At 45.7% G+C, this 26,139-nt stretch overlaps 1 protein-coding gene across 1 annotated transcript in view; it reads right to left on the reverse strand.

Moving 5' to 3' along the window:
* SF3A1 (splicing factor 3a subunit 1) overlaps positions 1-26,139 on the reverse strand; it is a 195,297-nt gene that overhangs the window by 149,120 nt on the left and 20,038 nt on the right. Inside the window, 1 exon segment of the mRNA XM_029572040.1 lies at positions 12,928-13,126. Coding sequence (XP_029427900.1) covers positions 12,928-13,126 — 199 coding nt within the window.

A 26,139-nucleotide genomic window follows, 5' to 3' on the forward strand; every position in this document is an offset into this window, starting at 1 on the left:
GCCTCTGGGGCTCCGTAGCCGGTCCAGTGGTCAACGGCGCTGAGCGAGGGATTTTTGGCGGGGGGGGGGGGCAAGGGGGGGCTTTCATCCTGCTCATGCAAGCTAGCTAAATAAGATTTATGCATGAGGAGGACGAAATCTGCCGGAAAAGGGACCCTAGATTTGCCGGGGGGGGGGGGGGAGAGGAGGGGTCAGGACCCCCCTCCTGGGGACCCACGGGGGCCAAATCAGGGGTTAAATCAAAATAATCTGGCCCCCCAGCCTCAGGGAGCACTAAAATCAGGCCTGATGAAAAATCCAACATGGCTGCTGTTCCCGGGCTCTGCCGACCCAGGAAAGGCCTGGCCATGCCGGAAGAAGTGGAGCCCAGGGCTAAATTTGCTTGTCCTGCCGAGGAGGGACCTTCCCCACCCAGCAGGCAAGCAATACAAAGTCCCTGCCGCGAAAAACGCGAGGAGGGCAGCCCACAAGAGAGGCAGGCTGCCTGCCAGGACATAGCCGAGCCACGGCTGAAGAAAAAAAAAGTAGAAAAAATGCTTTGATTGGCAGCCTGCACAGCAGGAGAGAGCAGGAGGGAAACCTGCTGCCTTTTGCTTGTCTGGCTGCCGGTTCAAGGCCTGCTCTGACCAGAAAAAAGAAAAAATGCTGGTCAACTGCTGCCAATAAGTTAGAGGTAGGTGAGTTCCTGCAACTTAAAGTTTAAAACTTTTTTTTTTTTTTACTGAGCGCAGCAGCGGGTTCCAAAAACCCTCTCGGCAGCCAGATTGGGGGGGGGGGGGGATGAGACGAGACCCGGAGAGACTCGGTCCCCACACCTGGAAGCGTCCACGGACTCAGGTTATGCGGTGCAAAAGGGGCAAAACCCCCCCTGAGCCGGGCAAGAGCTGGGAGACGGGGCCGTCTCCCACACAGAAAAAGGAAATTCACCTAGAAAAAAGGCAAACTTTCCCTTTTTTTTTTTTTTTTTTTTTTTTTAAACAAGCGAGAATGGAAAGAAATACTTGCTTGAGCCTACAAAAAGACAGAAGAAAAGACTGACTAGCCTACAGCAGAGAACCAATGGGGAGATGCTACACCTGCTGGAGACAGACGAATACTGAAGGGTTAGAGGATAGGCTCTGTCCTGATATAGGGCATCCTTCAAGTTTTAGTCTGTCTCCACCTGCTGGAAAGGAGGCTCAACCCGCTGTCTGGACTGATCCGGGTACGTACAGGAACAGGTAACTTTTATGGTTCGATTCTGAAATAGCATCAGTAGACCAGTTCCGTAGCCACAGGAGCCTTCAGGCTGCAATCACCGAAGCCATCCCTCGAGCCGCCATGTGTGCCAAATCATAGTCAGCATCCGCCATGAAGGCAGCTCCCGGCTCCAGGTATGGGCCATTCTCTCCTAGAGCTTTCTGGGCTAACACTAATCCAGCCCTGGCCACTATACAACAGCAAGCAGAGATTTGGAGATTCATGGCCATTACTTTAAAGGCCTGCTTCAAAATTGCCTCAATTTTCCGATCTTGAGCATCTTTTAAAACCACACCTCCTTCCACTGGAATGGTGGTCCGCTTCGTCACAGCACAGACTATTGCTTCCACCTTAAGAAACCAGAGTTGCTCCCTCACTTTAGGGTCTCATAGGATACAATCCTGCTAAGGCAGAGCTTTCCAAACTGTGTGTTGCGACACGTTAGTGTGTCACCTGCAGTGTGAAGGTGCGTCGCGCAAACGTAGCACGTTAAAGCCCGATCCACATAGCAGTCGGCACGTCTGAAGCCTCTCCCCTCCAGCGTCACGTGCATGCGACGGCACGTGATGCCACGCCGTCAACTCCGACTGCACCCAAGGCAGCACTAGCGTTGGCCAACTGAAATAAGCAATACCGACTTGCATACAACCATCTGTTTCATCGGGGTAAAATGGATAAGTTTCTAATTAAGAAAAGAAAATCTGAAGAAGACGTTTGTGATGAACAAAATGTATCAACTATAGAGAAAACTACACAAGAATCAACTGTTGAACAGACAAGCAAGAAGTGTAAAGGAAAAATTTCCACGCCTCGTTTATACAATGCAGGAAAATAGTTAGAAAAAAACTGAAAGGTGCAGCTGCAAAGGTTAAAAGTGTTCAACAGGCTTTGACATTTTTTAAAAATACAGTCCATATGTATTCCACGTATTAAGAAAGGTGGAAGGAAGGCAAAACGATTACCATCATGGTTAAGAGATGAGGTGAAAGAGGCTATTTTAGCCAAAAAAACATCCTTCAAAAATTGGAAGAAGGATCCATCTGAAGAAAATAGGATAAAACATAAGCATTGTCAAGTTAAGCGGAAAACATTGATAAGACAGGCAAAGAGACAATTTGAAATGAAGTTGGCCATAGAGGAAAAAACTCATAATAAAAACTTTTTTAAATATATCCAAAGCAAGAAGCCTGTGAGGGAGTCAGTTGGACCATTAGATGACAGAGGGGTTAAAGGGGCTCTTAGGGAAGATAAGGACATTGCAGAAAGACTAAATGAATTCTTTGCTTCCATGTTTACTAATGAGGATGTTGGGGAGATACCAGTTCCGGAGATTGTTTTCAGGGGTGATGAGTCAGACGAACTGAACGAAATCACTGTGAACCTGGAAGATGTAAGTAGGCCAGATTGACAAACTAAAGAGTAGCAAATCACCTGGACCGGATGGTATGCATCCTAGGGTAATGAAGGAACTCAAAAATGAAATTTCTGATCTATTAGTTAAAATTTGTAACCTATCATTAAAATCATCCATTGTACCTGAAGACTGGAGGGTGGCCATTGTAACCCCAATATTTAAAAAAGGCTCCAGGGGCGATCCGGGTAACTATAGACCAGTGAGCCTGACTTCAGTGCCGGGAAAAATAGTGGAAACTATTCTCAAGATCAAAATCGTAGAGCATATAGAAAGACATGATTTAATGGAACACAGTCAACATGGATTTACCCAAGGGAAGTCTTGCCTAACAAATCTGCTTCATTGTTTTGAAGGGGTTAATAAACATGTGGATAAAGGTGAACCGGTAGATGTAGTGTATTTGGATTTTCAGAAGGCGTTTGATAAAGTCCCTCATGAAAGGCTTCTATGAAAACTAAAAAGTCATGGGATAGGAGGCGATGTCCTTTCGTGGATTACAAACTGGTTAAAAGATAGGAAACGGAGAGTAGGATTAAATGGTCAATTTTCTCAGTGGAAAAGGGTAAATAGTGGAGTGCCTCAGGGATCTGTACTTGGACTGGTGCTTTTCAATATATATATAAATGATCTGGAAAGGAATACGACAAGTGAGGTTATCAAATTTGCGGATGATACAAAATAATTCAGAGTAGTTAAATCACAAGCAGACTGTGATACATTACAGGAGGACCTTGCAAGACTGGAAGATTGGGCATCCAAATGGCAGATGAAATTTAATGTGGACAAGTGCAAGGTGTTGCATATAGGGAAAAATAACCCTTGCTGTAGTTACACGATGTTAGGATCCATATTAGGAGCTACCACTCAGGAAAAAGATCTAGGCATCATAGTGGATAATACTTTAAAATCGTCGGCTCAGTGTGCTGCAGCAGTCAAAAAAGCAAATAGAATGTTAGGAATTATTAGGAAGGGAATGGTTAATATAATGGAAAATGTCACAATGCCTCTCTATATCGCTCCATGGTGAGACCGCACCTTGAATACTCTGTACAATTCTGGTCGCCGCATCTCAAAAAAAGATATAGTTGCGATGGAGAAGGTACAGAGAAGGGCAACCAAAATGATAAAGGGGATGGAACAGCCCCCCTATGAGGAAAGGCTGAAGAGGTTAGGGCTGTTCAGCTTGGAGAAGAGACGGCTGAGGGGGGATATGATAGAGGTCTTTAAGATCATGAACGAGTAGATGTGACTCTGTTATTTACACTTTCGAATAACAGAAGGACTAGGGGGCTTTCCATGAAGTTAGTAAGTAGCACATTTAAGACTAATCGGAGAAAATTCTTTTTCACTCAACGCACAATAAAGCTCTGGAATTTGTTGCCAGAGGATGTGGTTAGTACAGTTAGTGTAGCTGGGTTCCAAAAAGGTTTGGATAAGTTCTTGGAGGAGAAGTCCGTTAACGGCTATTATTCAAGTTTACTTAGGGAATAGCCACTGCTATTAATTGCATTAGTAGCATGGGAACTTAATGTTTGGGTAATTGCCAGGTTCTTGTGGCCTGGTTTGGCCTCTGTTCGAAACAGGATGCTGGTTTGATGGACCCTTGGTCTGACCCAGCATGGCAATTTCTTATGTTTGGCATTCTGCCCAGGAAGCTGCCTGTGCTCGAGCAGAATGAGCTTTAAGCCCTTCTGGAATTGAGTGACCACGACAGATATATGCTGATGCAATGGCTTCTTTTAACCAACTAGCAATAGTGGCTTTAGACACCTTCTGTCCCTTCTTAGCGCCATGCCATAAGACAAACAGATGATCCGATAAATGGAATCTGTTGGTAGCATCAAAACAGTGCAATAAAGTCCTTCTAACATCCAGACGCTTCAACTCTCTTGAATGAGGATCTGTCAACTCCACATCCATAAAAGCTGGAAAGCTCCACAGACTGATTCAGATGAAAGGCGGAAACCACTTATGGCAAAAATGATGGGACCGCTCGAAGCGAAACTCCGGAGTCCAAGATGCACAGGAAAGGCTCCCTACAGGATAGGGCCTGAATCTCCAACACCCTCCTGGATGAACAGATTGCCATCAGAAACACCACCTTCAATGTGAGGTCCTTCAAGGTAGCCCTCTTAATAGGCTCGAAGGGTGCGTCGCACAAAGCCCGGAGCAACAAGTTCAAGTTCCAGGAGGCACATAGCTGCCGAGTCGAAGGTCGCAGATGCTTCACTCCGTGAAGAAAGCGTGTAATGTCAGGATGAGCTGCAAGAGAAGAGCCCTGAATCTGGCCCTGAAGGCATCCCAAAGTGGAGATCTGGGCTTTAAGGGAATTAAAAGACAACCCTTTCTGAAGCCCGTCTTGCAGAAAACAAAAGGACCAGGGGAATGGAGGCCTTGCGAAGCACCCCCCCCCCCCGAGACTCACACCAGGACTCAAAACCTTCCAAACACGAACACAGGCCAGAGAGGTAGAAGTCTTCCGAGCCCTAAGTAGAGTGGAGATCACCTCATCCTGATATCCCTTTTTCCGCAACCTACGCCTTTCAAAAGCCAGGCCGCAAGACAAAAGCAAGCTGCCTGATCGAAAAATATGGGACCTTGTCAAAGAAGATTCGGTAGATGACTCAATCGTATGGGGTCCCTCCACACACAGTTTCACGAGATCTGCAAACTATGGACGGCGTGTCCACTCCGGAGCTAGGAGGATGACTCGGCCCGGGTGAAGTTCGATCCTCCCGAGTACCTTTCCCACCAGTGGCCATGGAGGGAAGACATACAGGAGGACATCGCGAGGCCAGGGAACTACCACAGCATCGACTTCTTCTGCGCAGTGATCTCTTCTGTGACTGAAAAAGTGTGATGCCTTGGCATTTGTGGGCATCGCCATGAGATCCACATGAGGCTTGCCCCACTGGCGAGATATCAGGTGCATGGCATCGGACAGCTCCCATTCTCCCGGGGTGAGGTGGTGGTGACTGAGGAAGTTTGCCAGTATTTATTTATTTAAGGGTTTTTATATACCGTGGCACGTTAGGAAACATCACCTCGGTTTACAATGAACATTAACTTAGTAAAAGCTTTACAATCCAAAACAAATAAATAAGGGTACATAGCTCATAACATTAAAACTGTAAAATAAAATAAAATAGGAGAGCATAAAATGAAATAAAGGGTACATAGCTGATAATATTAAACTCGAAAATAAATAATATCAAATAAATTCAAAAGAAGTGCATTTGGCCAGAGGATCAAAATTAAGAGTACAAATAATTACATACTGGGCAATATAAAGCATGATATGTAGATTATTTATGGTTCAGAAGAAAATTGATAGATCAGTTACAATATTAAGAGAGCTGCAAGTATATAGGTCAAAGGGAGTGCTAAGCGTAACTGAAAGTAACTGCATTGCGTGAGTAGAATAAGTGGTATAATTAGCCTATTAAATAATATTGTCAGAAGGGAAGTGTTTATAAATTGTAGGCTTGTTTAAACAGCCAGGTTTTCAGGTTCTGCTTAAACTTCTTGTGGCAGGGTTCTTGGCGCAAATCTGTGGGCATTTTGTTCCATATGTTGATTCCAGCTATCGTGAATGATCTTTTTCTTGTGGAAACATATTTTGTATTTTTGAGCGTAGGAAAGGAGAGTTTAGCCTGGTGCATTTTTCTTTTTGGTCTGTCTGATGTATGGACTGTAAAAATATCAGAGAACCAGTGCGTATCTTGGTTATGTAATGACTTGTGTATAAGGGTAAGCACTTTGAATAATATCCTTGAAGCGATTGGAAGCCAGTGTAGGAATTGTAGCGCTGGTGTGATATGTTCGTGGCAGTGCGTGTTAGTAAGCAAGCGTGCAGCCGCATTTTGTAGCATCTGTAGTGGTTGAAGTGAGTTATTTGGGAGACCTAGTAGTGTGGAGTTGCAGTAGTCCAATTTAGATAATATAGTAGCTTGTAGTACAGTCCGGAAGTCATGTGGGTGTAGAAGAGGTTTGATCCTTTTCAAAGTATGAAGTTTGTAGAAACCATTTTTGATGGTGGAAGTGATAAATTTTTTTAATGTACAATGTTTGTCAATTATAACCCCAAGGCTGCGGACTTGTTGTATAATGTGATGGTCAGAAAGAGATTGTTGAGTGGGGTAAGTATGGGTGTTGTTTTGTGGCGAAATGATGAGAAGCTCTGTTTTGTTGGTATTTATAGCCAATGAATTTTCAGTTAGAAGATTCTCAATTTCCGCTAGTGCAGTATTCCAGGTTTTGAGAGCATTGGGTAGGGAGTAATTGATAGGTATTAGGATCTGCACATCATCTGCATAAACGAAGTGCTGGAGACCCAGTTTCATCAACAGTCGACAGAGTGGAGTGAGGTATATATTGAAAAGAGTTGAGGAGAGAGAGGATCCTTGGGGTACTCCTTGTAGCAGACTTTTAGGTTTGGATTCATGTTGGCCAATTCTAACACTGTATTTCCTGCCGTTCAGAAAAGATTTGAGCCAACATAGTGCAGTGCCAGTGATGCCGAATTGTGAGAGGCGAGTTAAGAGGATGTTGTGGTTGATTGTATCAAATGCCGAGGAAATGTCTAGCAGGGCAAGTATATAAGAGTGACCGGTGTCTAATGCTTTTAGAATTGAGTTGGAAAGTGATAGGAGAAGAGTTTCAGTACTATGGTACTTACGGAATCCATATTGGGATGGGGAAAGTAATTGATTTTCATCTAGGTATTCAGTGAGTTGCCTGTTGATCACTTTCTCTAAAATTTTGGATAGGAAAGATAGGTTCGAGACTGGGCGAAAGTTTGCTGATTCCGTTGGGTCCAGATCTGGTTTCTTCAGTGTTGGTTTTATTATGGCGTGTTTGAGTTGAGCAGGTACGATTCCAGAGGTGATCGATTTGTTAAGAATCTTGGTTATGGGTATTGCAATTGTTTGACGAATGGCTAGGAGTGTTTTTGTTGGCATGATGTCAAACGGGTGCGTTGCTGGTTTAGTTTTTTTGAGTATACCTTCAATTTCTAGAGTTGTTGTGGTTTCGAAATTTGTAAGGGACGGTGAGCAGAGACTGCGTAGCATTGGGTTGTGTGTAGGAGGTCTATGTGTAGGGGAAATAGGGGTTGTATAGAGGTTAGGAGGGGGTGAAGTAGAGATGCGATTCATAATAGCATTAATTTTGTCATGAAAGAAAGTAGCTAGTATTTCACATCTATTCTTGTCATCATTATCAGAATTTAAGTTTGCTGGGGGAGTGATGATGCGAGAGACATACTGGAAGAGAGCTCGTGGGTTAAACTGGTATTGGTGGATCTTCGTGGTGTAGAAGTTTTTCTTGGTTTCGTCTCTCGTTTTCCGGTATTGATGAAGGAGAGATCTAAATTTCTGTAGTAGCACTGGCGTTTGGTTTTTACGCCATTTCTTTTCCATTTTACGGAGCTCAAGTTTTAATTTTCTGAGCTCAGGGGTGTACCAGGGTTTTTTATCTTTTTTCTCTGTGTTGATTTCTTTAGTATGTAGGGGGCAGAGCTCATTAGCTACGTTGCTGGTGATGTGATACCAGGAAGAGCAGGCCGAGTTGGCATCAGAGAGATCTAATTTGAGGAATTCTTCTGAAAGTGCTTCAGCAATGTCTTCAGTTTTGCATTGCTTTCTGAAGGTAATGGAACTTTTTTTGGTGCAAGGAGACTGGGGGTTGCATGTAATAGTGCAGCATGTGTCAATCCTGTAATGGTCAGACCAGGGTATGAGAGTGCATTTGGGTGGGAGAGTGTTAACAAGAGAGTCAGTGAATATAACATCCAGGGTGTGTCCTCCTTTGTGAGTAGGGCCCGAAACCAATTGTTTAAATCCAAGTGCCTTAAGAGTGGTAAGGGTAGCTTCGCAAGCTGGAGATGGTGTGGGTCGGTCAAAATGGAGGTTAAGGTCTCCTAGGATGATAGCAGGTGAGTTAATGTTGATGTATGTAGAAATATATTCTGTGAGTAAAGAAGGGTTGTTTTCAAGTATGCCTGGAGGAGCATAGATAAGGCATATCTGTAGTGCTTTTGATTTAAATAGAGCAATCTCGATTTTGGGCGGAGACATGATGGATTGCAGGGTAAGATTGAATTTCTTTTTAGCAGCCAGGAGGAGTCTGCCTCCTTTCTTTTTAGGTCTAGGTACTGAGAAAATATTGTTGGTATATGTAGGTAGTTGATTAGTAATGGCAATGTCTGTGTTTTTTAGCCATGTTTCCGTTATGGCACAGATATCAGGGGATTCGTCTGTAAGGATATTGCCTAGAAGAGTAGCCTTTTTTTGGATGGATTGAGTATTTATAAGTAAAATGGAAAAGGTCATCAGACCTAAAATTTGGGACAGAGGTGAAGTCATGATAGGAATTAGTGATTTGTCGTATGGAATGTTGAGCATAGATCTCTAAGTATTATGTGAGAAATTAGTGTATTTGAGGATAGGGATATGGAAGGTGTTCATTTCAATGAGATGATAGGCTTAGATAAGTTGTGATACTTATCGTTGAGGAGAAAATTATTGGAAGTAGAGGTCTCTTTCGTTAAGATGTTTGTTCAAGTCTAGTCTGAGTCTAATTTGGTGTTTTTCTTAGTTTCAGAGTGTGGTGCCCTCAGGTGTGCACGAAGGGGAGCACAAAGGGGCAGGCCCCTTTGTCGCGCTTCTTCGGCACGCGGCGCCTAGCAGAGCCCAGTTTAAAGCCCAGCAGGGCAGGCTCTGATTGGTGGGCGCTGGATCGGTGGGCGGGTCTCAGCGCGTTTTTCAACTTCAGCTCTTTTTGCTTTATTTTCGTCGCCCCCAACATCTCTAGAAAGTTCCTTCTTTCTTGGGGACGACAAAATAAATGGAATAACGTCCCTTTCCCAGTTCTGCTGGAGGGACTGGTATGATGGCCCCTAGACTATGGAGGCGCCCCAGGGTCTGGCGAATGACCAACACCTTTGCTGGGGAACCGCAAGGGGACACCAGAAAAAGGCTTCGAAGTAGGCGAACAAATTCTAACGCATAGCCGTATTCTATCACACTGAGAATCCACCAGTCTGATGTAATATGGATCCACTCCTGGAGAAAAAGAGACAGCCGTCCCCCTATCACAGGATCCACGGAGTGGGCCTGCCTCGATTCATTGAGTGGACGACCCCCGCAGTGCCCTGTCCAGCTCTGTCCCGGGGTGTGCACCGTCCATGCTAAGTTGGGGCCCAAGACTGGAACCTCGCCGAGGTTTGCCTGTTGCCCGCATTCTGATTCCTGCTATGATGAAAAATCCTCTGCCCCCAAAAGCGAGAGTGGTTGGGGAAGAGGGCCTTCTGGCAGCTTGTGGACCTTATTGTCGCCCAAATTCTTGATCAGCTGTTCCAGGTCTTCTCCAAATAAGAGTCTGCCCTGAAAAGGAAGAGCCTCTAATTGAGCCTTAGAAGATACGTCCGCAGACCAATTCTGCAGCCACAGGAGTCTCCGGGCTGAGACTGCAGAGACCATAGATCGCGAGGATGTGTGGAGGAGGTCATAAAGGGCATCGACCCATACACGACCGCATCCTCCAAACATTCAGCTTGCTTCGCCTCCGCCAGCATAAGATCCTTGGCACTCTGCAACTGTTGTACCCAGTGCAGGCTCACCCACAGCATGTAGCTGCTGCAACCAACAGCACGAATGCCCAGGGCAGAAACCTAAAAAACTCTTCTTGAGGTAACCTTCCAATTTACGATCCTACAAATCTTTCAAGGCCGCTGCCAGTGCTACCGGAATAGTCGTCCTCTTAGTAACCGCGGAGACTCAAGCATCCACTCTGGGACTCTGCAGCAGCTCCAACACGTCCTCAGGCAAGGGATGCAACTTGTTCATAGCCCGGCTAACCCTGAGGCCCGTTTCCGGGGAATTCCACTCTCAGAGAATCATCTGCCTCAACATGTCATGCAGAAGGAAGGTTCACGCAGGACCGCGCAAGCCCGGATCCACTGTGACAAGGCTTGGATCAGCAGGAAGGTCCACAATGCCCAGTTCGGCCAAGACATGGGGAATCAAGGGTGCCAGCTCATCTTTCTGAAATAAGCAGACCACCTTCAGGTTGTTGCCCTCCACCAGAGGGACCTGGTCCGACATGGCACCAATGTCCAGGTCAACCACGGGAGGGAGGGGGCCACCGGCCCTTCCCCATGGTCTGAGTCATCGGAAAAGGGTTCTCGGGGAGCGGGCAGTGGCCCCGGGCCCTGCACCAGATGAATCCGCATCACCACCGGCGTTTCCTCCCTTCTAGGGATCTTGAACAGTGGGCCGCTAAGCTCCTGTAGCAGAGAGGGTCCCTTCTTTTCACCAGCACTAGCCAGGAAGGCCTGATGAATTAATAAAAACTGTGGAGAAAACATCGGGGGCCCTGCAGAAGTACCCTCTAAAGGGTCAAGAACTGCATCAGGGAAGCTCCCAGCGGTTCCCCGGGCCGCCCCTGGCTGGAATCAGCCGGTGAGAGGGCTGGAGGGAGATCCCCTCCCCCCAACGCTGTTTTCTGTGGCGCTAAAAGCACCCAAAATGGCCACCGTTCCCACATTGGGGGGGGGGGGGGGGGGGGGGGGGGGAACGGGTCTCCTGGAGCCTCTAAGGCAGCGAGCAGCCTCCGGGCGCTGCTACGACTCAGCCGCTGCGGCCCCACTGGAGCTCTCCTCCCCACCGGGGAGGCACAGACTACAAACCCCGGAGGAAACGTGGCTGGAGAGCTGTTCGCCGCAGCAGGAACAACAGCCCGTTCGCGGCATGCCTGAGGGGAGAAGAAAATGCCGCAAGGCAGCTGCTGGCTGGCCCGCCCAATAAAAATTAGAAAGCTAAAAATAACCACAAGCTCCCTGCTTCGGGGAATCCCATGTCCTACCTGCTGCCGAAGAATACCAGCTACCCGCACTGCCTACTTTTTTTTTTTTAAACAACTAACAATTCAATAAAAAAAATAGGACTACTTCTCTGAAGAGTCTGGTAAGGCAGTGGTAGAAGGGAGAAGGAGAGGGGGGAGGGAGCTGGACCACCAGTTATTACCCCGCCGGCCGACTCAGGACAAAGATCGGGGTTCCCAATCCCTGCACGTCCAAGACACCTACAACCAGGGGGGATGGTCTCACCAGGACCTCACAAACCCCCTGGGAGACTCAAAGATAGGATCAAATCCCTTTTTTTTTTTTTTGCTTGGATCAGAACCGCAGGTTTTTCACCACCACCTCCACCTGCTGGAGACAGAGAAATACTGGGGAGCAGCAGGTGGTTCACAAAGTTAAGAGAGGGTGTTCTTGAAGTTTTTCTCTTCTCTCCATCTGCTGGAGAGAAACCCAGCAGTCTGGACTGATCCGGGTATGTACCGGGAACCATTGGTGTGGACTGTCTTGCCTGGATGAAGAGGTAACCTCATTCATCAATGTACAACCAAACTTCTCCATTCATACACATACATCCATATAAAATCATTCCTCACTCAACATGTATCTCTACAACGTCTTCCCATCTATGTTGTTGAAATTGGTTTGAAAGAAGTGTCGTGGAGAATATCCGTTTGAGTAGTATCGACAGAGAGCCACCGTTGGAAAAAGCTGATATTTGGATCACATAGATATGAAGTGGGAAGATATTATAGAGATACATGTTGAGTGAGGAGTGATTTCTTTTATGGATATATGTATGGAGAAGTTTGGATGTACATTGGTTGAATGAGGTTTTTAATAGTAGGAATATGGTGGGTACATTACTGTATTTAACTTTATGTAATTAGAGAAGTCATATGGATATGAGATATTGTGTATGTGGTGATTATAAAAAATTTTGTAATTTTATTATTGTATTCATATTTTGTATATAAAAATATTATATTCATTTGAAATTTGTAGTTCAGCCATGAGGAAGCAATAAGATTAAAGTTTGTCATTGGTATGTGAATGATGATTATGATTTATACACATCTTACTGGTTTGATGCTTACAATGATGTCACTATGTTCTGGCAGCTCTCTCCCTCCAAAGCTTGTTTCCATGGCACCAAGACTCCACAGTGTAGCCATTTTTAATTCCTTGATTGGGCAGCCAATGTTTCCCCCTTCAGGATTGCTCAAGGCCGCCCCCACCCCCCAAGTTTGCTCACACCATTTTTAGGTAATACTTGCATAAATCCTCCATCATAAACACCATAAATCCTTCTGGGGCCTAGAAGTGACAATGCCTCATTCTTTTCAAGTTAGGGTTCTTCATACAAAAATGTACCAACAATCACTGGAAAAGACTGAAGGAGATGACAGCTTACCTTCTGCGGGAGCTGCTGAGCAGACTGCTGTTGCATAACCTTGGGGATTGCAGCAGAGGGCTCCTGTGCTTTCCCTTCCTTAAATTCATTGACTTTGTGTCGGTAGTAAGAATGGTATGGATCATTGGGGTTCAGGAAGTTGAACTTGGGGTTATTTATTTCATTCTGACGAATGCGAGCCTCAAATTCTGGGCCATTCCTGGGGAAAACAAAAAACAGCGAGTCAGCTTTGTAAATTAGTACTGCAACTCTTGGATACTTCCAACTGCTCAACAGAACAGGAAATTAAAAACTGCATTCATTTGCATGTGCTAATGAGTACACTGCAGGTGATCTTGATGAGATTTTTATGTTTACAGAAGTTCTCTCAAATATATAGGTACAGTTAAATATATTAATGTGAGTGATTGGATGGAGGAAGTTTTTATTCTTACAACCTTTTTTTTACGTGGTCTGGCTGGCTAGGATGATGGATTAACCCTACAGAAGCGGCACAGGACTGCAGGACAGGACTGGAAAAGGTCTTTTTCCTGGCCAGCCCCCTCCCTCTTAGGTGCAGTCAGCAGGACTTCCCTTACAGGGAATAGCAGGTAATGCTGGGACTGAAGAAAATGGCTGGAGAGACAAGCTGGCAGGCAGGAGCTGGCTACAGGCAGGGCTGGAGACTTGAGCTGGCACCAAGGGGCAAGGTTTGGGCTGGAGGCAAGGTTGGTACTGAAGGCAGGCAGGAGCTGGAGACAAGGAGTTGAACAGGAGGCAAGGCCTGGGACAAGAGACAGGGCTAGTACTGAAGGCAATGCAAACAAGGGCTTGAACTGAGGATAAGATTTGGACCGTAGACAGGGACTGGACAATACAGGACAAGATTAGACTAGAAATAGACAAGGACAGGACTAGAATAAGCAAACAATAAACAAGAAGGCCTGGAAGACCATAGAACAAGGTAGGTAGGCTGAGGAGGCCACAGAGCAAAGAGTAGCAAGTCAATGAGGGCCAATGTACAGAGTCAGAGTGACTGTAAAAATCAAGGCGTGTATGGAGATGCTGGGTTAAAAAGGTCTGGAACTGCTATGTCATGTGATCAGGAAGGAGGCAGCTAGAGTGGGTGTGAACAAGGATCACTGATGACCTCTGCTGGCAGGGGAGGCTACATAGAAGGCAGGATCATGACAACAAAAGGTTTCATATATACTAAGCAGAATTATTGTATGTTCAGTTATTATTTACTAGTTGTATTTTTACGTATACCGTAATTGTACAATAGTCGTGTTTGATCTTGTTACAACATAATAAAAATATTTACAATATAACCAATAGATTATGACCATATGAATCAGAGTCTGAGCATATATTTTAGCAACAAAACCAGAGAAGAGCACATGCATTTTCCTCAATTAGCTGCATTATCCCATTTTTCAATTAATGCCTCCAACTTAGACTTTTATATTATGCGATTCCATCTGGAATAAATAAGCCATGCCTGTCATAATCTTTGCTTTGATAAACCCCCTTCTCTATGGCCAATATATTCCTCAAATCTCTGATCCAGTCTTTGCAGGCTTGATGGGGGCCTTGCTTCCTTCCTTTCCAGAATAGTACACCTATTCTGGAAAGCAGGTTACAAAAATTATTTTCTATCTGTATTGATCACCAATTGTCATAACTGCCAGAAAACACAGCCTTGAATCCACAGGTTTAAGCAGGCTATTACCTTTGATAATTATGGGGTTATTCCAGGCCAAAAAAAGATAAATGGAGCTTATTTTTAATACTATTTAAAAAGATTTTTCTCACTTCAAGTTTTTAAGTGCAAATAATTTTTTACTGTAACCATTTTTCTATAATAATTAGATTTCCTGAAGCTTATTTGTTCTGCATGCATATCTTGACTAGACTGTAAGTTACAGCAGGGGGCAAGAAGAAGGATATCTAGTACATAAAGTATCATATAATCCCCAGACTAGATCCAGAACAGTCTATGGTTGACAGACTATTTATTAAATGCAACAAAAGGAAAGAACAGCAGGTAGCATGTGAGCGACTGTTTCTGTACACTCCATGCCTAAGAAATTTAAAAGTTTCATACTGTACACCACATATAAAACAAAAAAAAAAGTGAGCAAATGAACCCGTTCACCCCTCCCTTTCATTATTATTCCCCTGACCCTACCCATTCAGCAATGTGGATGAGGAAGAAAAAAAAAAAAAAAAGAGTGAAAGCTCAGATCCAAAAAGGAGAAACTACAAATTATCAAACAATCAACCGAAACCATTTAAGAGGACCTTGTAGTCTTTATCTACTATCATACACTATGTTTGTTTCACTCAAATTATAAATTAGCTTCATATCATCACAAAATGTGCAGAATGTTCAGTACAATGCACAGTTTATGTGCATAATTTTACAAATGCAACACTTTTAGAAGCAATACCCTACCTGTACAGCAATGGAGAAATTACTTACCTGATAATTTTGTTTTCCTTAGTGTAGACAGATGGACTCAGGATCAATGGGTTATGCTCCCCTGCCAGCAGATGGAGACTGAGTCAGATTTCAAAGCTGATGCCACCCTAGATACACCCCTGCAGAGAACTCAGCCCTTCAATATTATCTTCAAAGCCACTGTGGACATACTATTGAAAAAAACTTTATTTAAAATATGATTAAAAACGTATAACTGTCACTGTACTCAACCAATCATAAAAACTGAACCCCACTAACAATATAGATGCCCTGATCTAGGGATTGGATGATGGCTCAACCGTAATCTCTTGGAATCAAAATCCACTCCACGGGCGAATCATTGGTATCGTTCTTGGGCAAAAGCTAATGAGGAGTGGAGATGATGAGCAGTATACAGTAATAGGTACAGACCACAGTAGTAGGTAGTATAGCGCTGGTTATGTTCATGGAACCTTGTCTTACAGAGCTCAATCAAAGAACTTAAATAATTAATTTTAACATATTCATTGTTTATTCACAGTTGCTTGAAAAGAACAGATTTTGGTCCCTCCATGAAACATAGAAGTGTCGGCAGAAGAAGACCAAATGGCCCATCCAGTCTGCCCAGCAAGCTTTCACACCTATTTGTTTTCATAATCTGTTGTATTCCTGACCGCTGAGGTCAGGGCCCTTATTGGTAACTTTTTGGTTCCAATTCCCTTCCACCCCCACCATCGATGCAGACAGCAGTGCTGGAGCTGCATCTAAGTGAAGTATCCAGCTAATTGGTTTGGGGGTAGTAACAGCCGTAATAAGCAAGCTACTCCTGTTTGTTTACCCTGCATGTGCAATTCAGCCATTGTTGGTTGTCTGAATAAAAATCCTCTTTACTTAATTCCCTCTGTTGCTGAAGCAGTGAGCTGCACTGGATACTTATTCCAAGTCAAGTATCATGCTTAATTGATTCAGGGTAGTAGCCACCATAACAAGCAAGCTACACCATGCTTATTTGTTTACCCAGACTATGTAATTCATTCTCGTGTTGGTTGAATGCTGAATATAAATCAACTTTTCTTCATTTTCCCTGCCGTTGAAGGAGAGAGCTATGCCTCTGTAATCGCTCCATGGTGGACCGCACCTTGATACTGTGTACAACTTCTGGTCGCCGCATCTCAAAAAGATATAATTGCGATGGAGAAGGTACAGAGAAGGGCTACCAAAATGATAAGGGGAATGGAAACAACTCCCCTATGAGGAAAGACTAAGAGGTTAGGACTTTTCAGCTTGGAGAAGAGACGACTGAGGGGGGATATGATAGAGGTGTTTAAAATCATGAGAGGTCTAGAACGGGTAGATGTGAATCGGTTATTTACTCTTTTCGGATAGTAGAAAGACTAGGGGACACTCCATGAAGTTAGCATGGGGCACATTTAAAACTAATCGGAGAAAGTTCTTTTTACTCAACGCACAATAAACTCTGGAATTTGTTGCCAGAGAATGTGGTTCGTTGCAGTAAGTATAGCTGTGTTTAAAAAAGGATTGGATAAGTCTTGGAGGAGAAGTCCATTACCTGCTATTAAGTTCACTTAGAGAATAGCCACTGCCATTAGCAATGGTTTACATGGAATAGACTTAGTTTTTGGGGTACTTGCAAGGTTCTATGGCCTGGATTGGCCACTGTTGGAAACAGGATGCTGGGCTTGATGGACCCTTGGTCTGACCCAGTATGGCATTTTCTTATGTTCTTATGGATGTGCATTGAAAGTGAAGTATCAGGCTTATTTGATTTGGGGTGGTAACCGCCATAACAAGCAAGCCTACTCCCATGCTTTTTTGTGGATGCAAATCCTTTTGTTCCACATTTCCTCTTGCCGTTTGAAGCATAGAGGCAATATTGGAGTCACATTAACTGTGTGTATTGTTTACGAATAAGGATATTAATCTCCAGGTAGTAGCAGTCATTCCCGCAAGCAAGCCACCCCTTGCCTCTTCTCTTCATTCACATCCTCTAGACTTTATGGATCCACAGTGTTTATCCCACGCCCCTTTGAAATCCTTCACAGTTTGGTTCTTCACCACTTCCTCCGGAAGGGCATTCCAGGCATCCACCACCCTCTCCGTGAAGGAAATACTTCCTGACATTGGTTCTGAGTCTTCCTCCCTGGAGTTTTTAAATCGTGACCCCCTGGTTCTGCTGATTTTTTTGCAACGGAAAAGGTTTTGTCATTGTCTTTGGATCATTAAAACCTTTCAAGTATCTGAAAGTTTGAATCATATCACCCCTGCTCCTCCTTTCCTCCAGGGTGTACATATTTAGATTCTTCAATCTCTCCTCATAAGTCATTCTATGAAGACCTTCCACCTTTTTGGTCACCCTTCTCTGGATTGCCTCAATCCTGTCTCTGTCCCTTCGGAGATACGGTCTCCAGAACTGAACACGGTACTCCAGGTGAGGCCTCACCAAGGACCTGTACAAAGGGATTATCACTTCCCTTTTCTTACTCGATATTCCTCTCTCTATGCAGCCCAGCATTCTTCTGGCTTTAGCTATCACCTTGTCACATTGTTTCGAAGACTTCAGATCATTAGAGACTATCACCCCAAGGTCTCTCTCCTGCTCCGTACATATCAGCCCTACTCCCCCCATCGAATACAGTTCTTTCGGATTTCCACACCCCATGTGCATGACTCTTCACTTCTTGGCATTTAATCTCAGCTGCCATATCTTCGACCATTCTTTCAGCTTCCTTAAATCCCGTCTCATTCTCTCCACTCCTTCCGGCGTGTCCACTCTGTTGCAGATCTTAGTGTCATCCGCAAAAAGACAAACCTTACCTTCTATCCCGTCCGCAATGTCGCTCACAAAGATATTGAACAGGACCGGTCCCAACACCGATCCCTGCGGCACTCCGTTCAACACCGCTCTCTCTTCAGAGTAAGTTCCATTTACCATCACACATTATTTTCTGTCAGTCAACCAGTTTGCAAACCAGGTCACCACCTCGGCACTCACTCCTAAGCTTATTTTATTCACCAGTCTCCTGTGCAGGACCGTATCAAAAGCCTTGCTGAAATCCAAGTAGATGACATTGAGCGCTCTTCCTTGATCCAGTTCCTTAGTTACCAAGTCAAAAAAGTCAATCAGATTTGTCTGACAGGATCTTCCCCTGGTGAATCCATGCTGCCTCTGGTCCAGCAATTCTTGCGACTGTAGATAGTTCACTATTCTTTCTTTCAACAGTGATTCCATTACTTTTCCCACCACCGAGGTGAGGCTGACCGAACTTAACCAGCACTATACTACCTACTATTGTGATAGTTCTTGAGCAGCCATGCGCGGGATGCTGAGTCCATCTGTCTACACTAAGGAAAACAAAATTATCAGGTAAGTAATTTCTCCATTTCCTAGCATGTAACCAGATGGACTCAGGACCAATGGGATGTACAAAAGCTACTCCCGATCGGGGCAGGAGGCTGCCCGCGGTCCAGTTAACATTGCCCTTGCAAAGGCTGAATCCTCTTGGGTCTGTACCTCCAGCCAATAGAACCTGGTCAAGGTGTGTGAGGACTACGTCGCCGTTCGGCAGATAGACGGGAGACAGCAGTCTAGCTTCCACCCATGAGACCACCTGAGCCCTAGTGGAATGAGCTTTAACCTGAGAATGTAATGGCTTTCCTGCCTCCCCATAGGCTCCCATGACCATCTCCTTAATCAAGCGAGCTATGGTAGCTCGTGAAGCTGGTTCACCCCGTTTCCTTCCACTGTAAAGGACAAACAGGTGGTCTGTCTTTTGGACCAGTTCTGAAACTTCCAGATACCGCACCAAAAGTCTACTGACATTCAAATGACAGAGGCGGTATTCTTCTGCGTCCTTGTGCTTATCTAGGGATGGCAATGAAATGGACTGATTCAAATGAAACTCTAAGACTACCTTGGGCAAGAAGGATGGGAAGGTACAAAGATGTAATGCTCCTGGAGGAACGGTTCCCGAGATGACAATGCCTGTAGTTCAGAGATGTGATTTGTTGAGCATATAGCCACCAGGAACACCATTTTCAAGGTTAATAAACGCAAGGAAAGACTGCGCAGTGGCCGAAAGGAGGGCCCTGCCAAAAATTCTAATACTAGATTAAGATTCCACAAAGGAACTGGCCACCATAAGGCCGGAGGTGCTTCACCCCTTTCAGAAAACGGACCACGTCTGGATGAGCCGACCGGCTGGTTCGTTCACCTTGCCCCTGAAACGGCAGAGAGCCGCTACCTGGACCTTCAAGGAACTAAGGGTCAAGCCTTTATTCAAGCCATCCTGCAAAAATTCCAGAATTAGTGGGATTTTGACCACCCAAGGGAAGGACACCACATTCCTCGTACCAGGCCTCAAATACTCTCCAGACTCACACATATGCTAGGGACGTAGAGAATTTCAGAGCATGGAGTAAGATGGCAATTACTGCCGCAGAATATCCTCACTTCATCAGGCAAGTCCTTTCAAGGGCCAGACCGTAAGACAGAATAAAGTTGGATCCTAGTGAAGGACTAGTCCCTGCTGTAGCAGGTGCCTGTGCAGTGGGAGGCACAGGGGATCTCCACCAGGAGTCTCTGCATGTCCATATACCATGGATGCCTGGGCCAATCTGGAGCTAATAGTAGGACTAATCCCCTGTGGTGTTTGATTCTGTGAATGACCCTGCCCAGCAGGGGCCCCAGAGGAAAAGTGTATAGCAACTCTTCTTCTGTTCAGAGGTCTGAACAAGAGCACTGATCCCCAGGGATCAATGATCTCTTCTGCGACTGAAGAAATGGGGAACCAATTTTCCTTTCCCTGTACGTACCCGGATCAGTCCTGGAATGTAACAAAGCTCCCTAATGAGGGTGTGACCTGGAGAGTGACGCTCGCAAGACACTTTTGCCAAACGACAGAGACTCTCGATCCCCCACATCCAGCTGATAATGCCTTGCAAAAGTATGCAGCGACTTCCAAGTTGCCACTCTACAAATTTCTTGAGAAGAAACCAATTGAGCCTCCACCCAAGAGGTCGCCTGAGAACTAATAGAGTGAGCCCTCAAACCGTCCCGCAGTGGCCTACCCTTGAGGATGTATGTCGGACCAATAGCCTCCTTAAGCCACCTCGCAATGGCAGTTTTGAAGGCTTGAGTACCCTTCTTTGGACCATTCCACAAAATGAAAAGATGATCAGACCTTCTAAAATCATTTGCAACTTTGAGATTGTAGAGCTTTGCTGCGCTGACATCCAACAGCCGAAGCTCTCATGCATAAGCCTCAGAAGTACCTAAGTTCAGAAAGGCCAGTAGCTCCACCATCTGATTGACATGAAAGACAGATACCACAGTCCACAAAGACACTCCTACTTCAGAGATCTGAAGGAATGGATCTCGACACAACAAGGCTTGCAACTCATAAATCCTCCTCACAGAGCAAACAGCTACCAAGAAAACGACCTTTAAAGTCAACTCCTTAAGGGTTGCTCCGCGGATGGGTTCGAACGGAGCCCTACACAAACTCCGGAGAATGAGGTTAAGGTTCCAGGGAGGACAAACTCTCCTCATGGGAGGACACAAATTCTTGACTCCTCGAATAAATCTATGTCAGCATGAGAGAACAACCAGTAACCATCCACCTTCCCTCTTCAACAAGCCAAGGCCGCTGCCTGAACTCGAAGAGAGTTGAAAGCGAGGCCTTTGACTAAACCTTCCTGGAGGAATGACAAAATGTGAGACAGTGAAGTCCCCAAGACCTGAACCCCCTTAGTCATGCATCAAGTCTCAAAGACCTTCCAGACTCAGACATATGATAAGGAAGCGGACTTCCGTCTCGCTTGGAGCAGGGTTGTGATCGCCGGCTCCAGGTACCCTCTGCTCCTCAAACGCCTCCTCTCAAAAGCCTCGCCGCAAGACAAAAGCATCTGCCTGGTCAGAAAATATGAGACTCTAACGTAGAAGATGAACGGACCCTCGATCGTCAGGTTGACCAGATCCACGAACCATGGACGGCAAGATCACTCCAGGGCCACCAGCACCACATCTCCCGGATGCCCTTCTATCCGCCACAAGACCTTGCCTACTAGAGGCCACAGAGGGAAAACGTACAGAACTCCCCGAGGCCAAGGTAACACCAGAGTGTCTACACCTTCGGTTCTGTACTCCCTCCGTCTGCTGAAAAAGGAACCTTCACATTGTGCCGAGTCGCCATCAAATCAATGTGTGGACAGCCCCACTTCTCACAAAAGAGCCGCATCGCTATGTCAGACAATTCCCATTATCCCAGATCGAGACGATTGCAACTGAGAAAATCTGCTTGGACATTTTGAACCCTTGTGATATGCGACGCTGCTATCTGAGCTAGATGTTGCTCTGCCCAAAGAAACTACTCCTGAGTCTCTTGAGCTACTGAATGACGCTTGGTGTCGTTGTGCCAGTTGGTGTAAACTATGGTCATCGCATTGTCCAACAGAACACTTACTGAACACCCTTGAACCAAAAGCAGAAAGGCAAGTAATGCTAACCGAACCACCCTGGTCTACAAGCGATTGATAGACTACGAAGCCTCCTCCGCCAACCAGGTGCCCTGGGTCACTTGTCCCTGGCATACTGCTCCCCAACTAGAAAGACTGGCATCGGTAGTTAGTATGACCCAATCTGGAACCTCCATGGTGACCCCCCCCCCCCTCGCAACAGGTTGGGTGTCTGAAGCCGGAGGAGTTAGAGAGACAGGTTGATGAAACACCTCTGATAATAGGCTCCACTGTGCTAGTAGAGCCCTCTGAAGTGGCCTCATATTTATTTATTTATTGTTTTTATATACCGATGTTCCTGTATAATATACATATCGCACCGGTTTAGAGGGAACTAAAACTGACGCCTCTTGGGCAGCTTACCATGAAACAGATAACAATAAAGAACTTGGGCAATAAGGAACTTACAGAGAACTTACGTGGAGCAACAAGGCCTAATTAAACTGAAAAATAGCACTATAAGGAACGTATGTACAGAAAGAGAAGGGAAGAAGGGAATAGGGGTCTATAATGTCATCGTATTTCCCAGGTCTTAGTTCTCCAGGAATGCTTGGGCGAAAAGCCAAGTCTTTAGTTTCTTTTTGAATGTCCTGTGGCAGGGTTCTAGGCGGAGGTCAGGAGGGAGCGAATTCCAGAGAGGGGGACCCGCCGTGGAAATAGCGCGTTTCCTCAGAGACGCTTTTGCCGGCTGGGTGAGTAGCATGTTCTTGTATGCATTTCTGGTCGGTCTCTTAGTGATGTGCTGTTGGAGTTGATAAGTAAGGTTGAGAGGGGAGATGTTGTGAAGGGCCTTGTGTATCATCATAAGGGTTTTAAAGTGAATTCTGTATTTAATCGGCAGCCAGTGTAGGTGCTGGAGGATGATCCCTTTTTTTTAGTGTTTGTGAGAATTCTGGCCATGGCATTCAGGACCATCTGAAGTGGTTTGATGGTGTTAGCGGGAAGGCCCAGAAGGAGTGAGTTGCAATAATCCAATTTCGGGAGGATGATGGATTGTAATACCAGGCGGAAGTCTCGGTAGAGTAGAAGAGGTTTTAATTTTTTTAATACTTGCAATTTGAAGTAGCATTCTTTTGTGGTGTTGTTTACGAACTTGCTGAGGCTGAGTCGGTTGTCTAGTAGCACACCCAGGTCTCTCACTTGAGTAGTGAGGTCAACTGAGGTGCTAGGACATTGGTTGGCAGTTGTAGGGAAGAGAGGGATATAGTTTTCTGGAGCTTTAAGAAGGATTTCAGTTTTGTTGGTGTTTAGTACCAGATTGAGGCTGGAGAGTAGGGTGTTGATTGCTGAGAGGCAGTTGGTCAAGAAAGACAAGGTATTTGGAGAGATTCCGCTATAGGAATGAGTATTTGTATGTCATCCACATATAGGAAGTGTGTTAGCTTGAGGTTGGTTAGTAATTGACAAAGTGGGAGAAGATAAATATTGAAAAGTGTGGGTGAAAGGGATGATCCTTGAGGTACCCCCAGCTTTGAGTCAAAAGGGTGAGACTCTTTGCTATTTATCTTGACCTTGTATAACCTGTTTTCCAGAAACGATTTGAACCAATCTAGCGCTGATCCTGTGATTCCAATGTCGGCTAGACGCTGAAGGAGGCAGGTGTGATTCACGGTGTCAAATGCTGAGGAGAGATCCAGTAGTGTGAGAAGGAACGGTTGGCCTTTTTCCAGATTAAGGAGAATGGTGTCTGATAATGAGGCTAAAAAGGATTCGGTGTTCCGGGACTTACGGAATCCGAATTGGTTTGATGTAAGGATGTCATTTTCGTCTAAGAAATCGAAGAGTTGTCTGTTTACAACCTTCTCCATGATTTTGGCAATCAAAGGAAGGTTAGCTATGGGTCTGAAGTTCGCTGAGTCTGTGGGAGGAAGGTTAGGTTTTTTGAGGAGAGGTTTGAGCATTGCCATCTTAAGTTGGTCAGGGACTAGGTCTTGCGAGAGCGAGCAGTTTATGATGTCTGCTAAAGGTTTGGAGATGATATTAGGGATGGAGAGCAGCAGATTGGATGGAATGTGGTCTAAAGGGTGGGACGAGGGTTTCATCTTCATGAGGATGCTCTCTATTTCTAAGGCGGACGTCGGCTCGAAGGTGGAGAGAGCAACTGGGGTCGCGTTATGTTGTTGGAGGGTTGGGTGCGATGGTTGAGAACTGAAGGTGAATGCAAAATTCGGGTGATGAGAGGGCCCCTTGAGGGGAGCGACGAGTGAGGTGATTTTTCTCTCGAAGTATTCCGCCAGTTCGTTGGCTTTGTTAGTAGCTTGTTCATCTGGAATGATGGGCGTAGCTGGTTTAGTGAGGGCTGAAACATAAAAGAACAAGGCTCTTCAATCGAAGACGAAGTGGTGGATCTTTTTGGAGAAGAATTCTTTCTTGGTTCTGTTGATGACATTTCGGTATGAGTTAAGGCAAGATTTATAGGCTAGGAGAGTTGTTGTGGAAGGGCTTTTCCGCCATTTATGCTCCTTACCTCTAAGCTCTTGTTTGAGCGACTTCAGTTCGGGGGTGAACCAAGGTTTCCTGTTGTCTTTGTCCGGATTGATAGTTTTTGTGGTCAAGGGGCACACTTGATCTGCAACCTTGTTAGTGATGTTGATCCATGAAGTCGTGGCAGTGTTGGTGTCCGATAGATCCAGGTGAACTAGCTCCTTGGTTAGATGTGAGCTGAGGAGTTCTCTGGTGCATGGTTTCCTGACGGATATTGAAATTGAGGGTGTTGTTTGTGGAGGGTGCTCCTTGATCTCTAGCATAGAAGAGATGATTCGGTGGTCTGTCCACGGTACCGGTAGGCTTGTTGGGTTGGTGTTAGGCGATATCCCTTCATTTATGAAGATAAGGTCTAAAGTATGACCTGCTTTATGGGTGGGCCCGTTAACGATTTGTCTGAAACCCATATGGCTAAGCGAAGAGAGTAGGGTTTCGCAGTTGGTGGAGCGCGGTTGAACATCCACGTGGAGGTTAAAGTCTCCCATCAGGATGGCTGGTTTACCAGTATTGAGGTGTTTTGTAGCTAGTTCGATGATAGGTTATGGGTCTGCCTCCAGTATTCCTGGGGGGGGGGGGGGGCGCGTAGATTAATCCGATTAGCAGATGTTTGAGTTGAAGAGTGCGAATTCCATGTTGGCTAGGGTGTTGGAAATCTGGAGGGTCAGGCCTAACCCTTTTTTTAGCTGCGAGGAGTAGCCCTCCTCCTCTTTTTTGGAATCTGGGAATCGAGAGGAAGTCGTAGGTCTGTGTGGGCAGCTGATTTATTAAGACGGTGTCTGAGGCTTTTAACCAAGTTTTTGTGATGGCACAGATGTCTGGTTTAGAATCGGAGAGGAAGTCGTTGAGAATATGCGTTTTCTTGGAGATGGATTGTGCATTGAATAAAGTCAGAGAATAGAGCCAGGCCGAGTAGTTGGGTGACGGGTGACAGCAGGATGGGCATGAGCCTCTGTTGGCGGTTGAGAGAGAGAGTGTAGGGCTTGGGAGGTCTCCTCAGGTGGTTGTAGATAATGGGAATGTTGAGGGAGCGCATGATGGCTAGCAGGGGGGGCGAGGAGTGATGGGCCAGTAGCGTAAAAGATGGATTATGTATGAGGCAGGGAAGGGCTGCAGGGCACGGTCACTTGCTAACTAATATGGGATAGAGCTTCGATTAATGCAGAAGATGAATATGCGAAGTGAGAGGAAGATGCGAGAGCCTTACCTAGAGGGGTTATAGTGCCTAGTGCGCAAGCCTGGGCAAGTAAACTTTCTCAGGTAGATCGTGGGTTTAGAAGATGGAGGTAGCGTTGCTATGGAGCTTGTGGCAAGTTCTCACAGGACCCAGTTGGAGAGGAGAGAACAGGAACTCGATGATTTGGAATGAGGGGGTTGCGGGCTGGAACCATCGCAAGGCGCTGAGCAGTTTCAAATAACCAGAATAAGGGCTGTCCTGCGGGGCGCACAAAGGGGCAGGCCCCTTTGTCGCGCTCCTTCGGCGCGTGGCGCCGTCGGGTGGAAGAATTTAATGGGCTCAGAGGCCTTGTTTGATTGGTTGCCGGAAGCGTCAGCTCTGATAGGCTGGGAGGCGGGCTTTACCGGCAGTGCGAGCGGCGGGGGATAGCCTCGCGATCGGCGGTGGACCCTCCGAGGGTAAGTGTGAATTTTAGAGGCCTTACCCCGGTGGGTCTGCGGCACCGATTACACAGGCCTGCCCTTGATGCGTTCGCCGAGCCAAGAGGAGGCGGCGCCATCGGGTGGAAGAATTTAAA

This window comes from Rhinatrema bivittatum, chromosome 11 (genome assembly GCF_901001135.1).
Source record: "Rhinatrema bivittatum chromosome 11, aRhiBiv1.1, whole genome shotgun sequence".
NCBI classification, from domain to species: Eukaryota; Metazoa; Chordata; class Amphibia; order Gymnophiona; family Rhinatrematidae; genus Rhinatrema; species Rhinatrema bivittatum.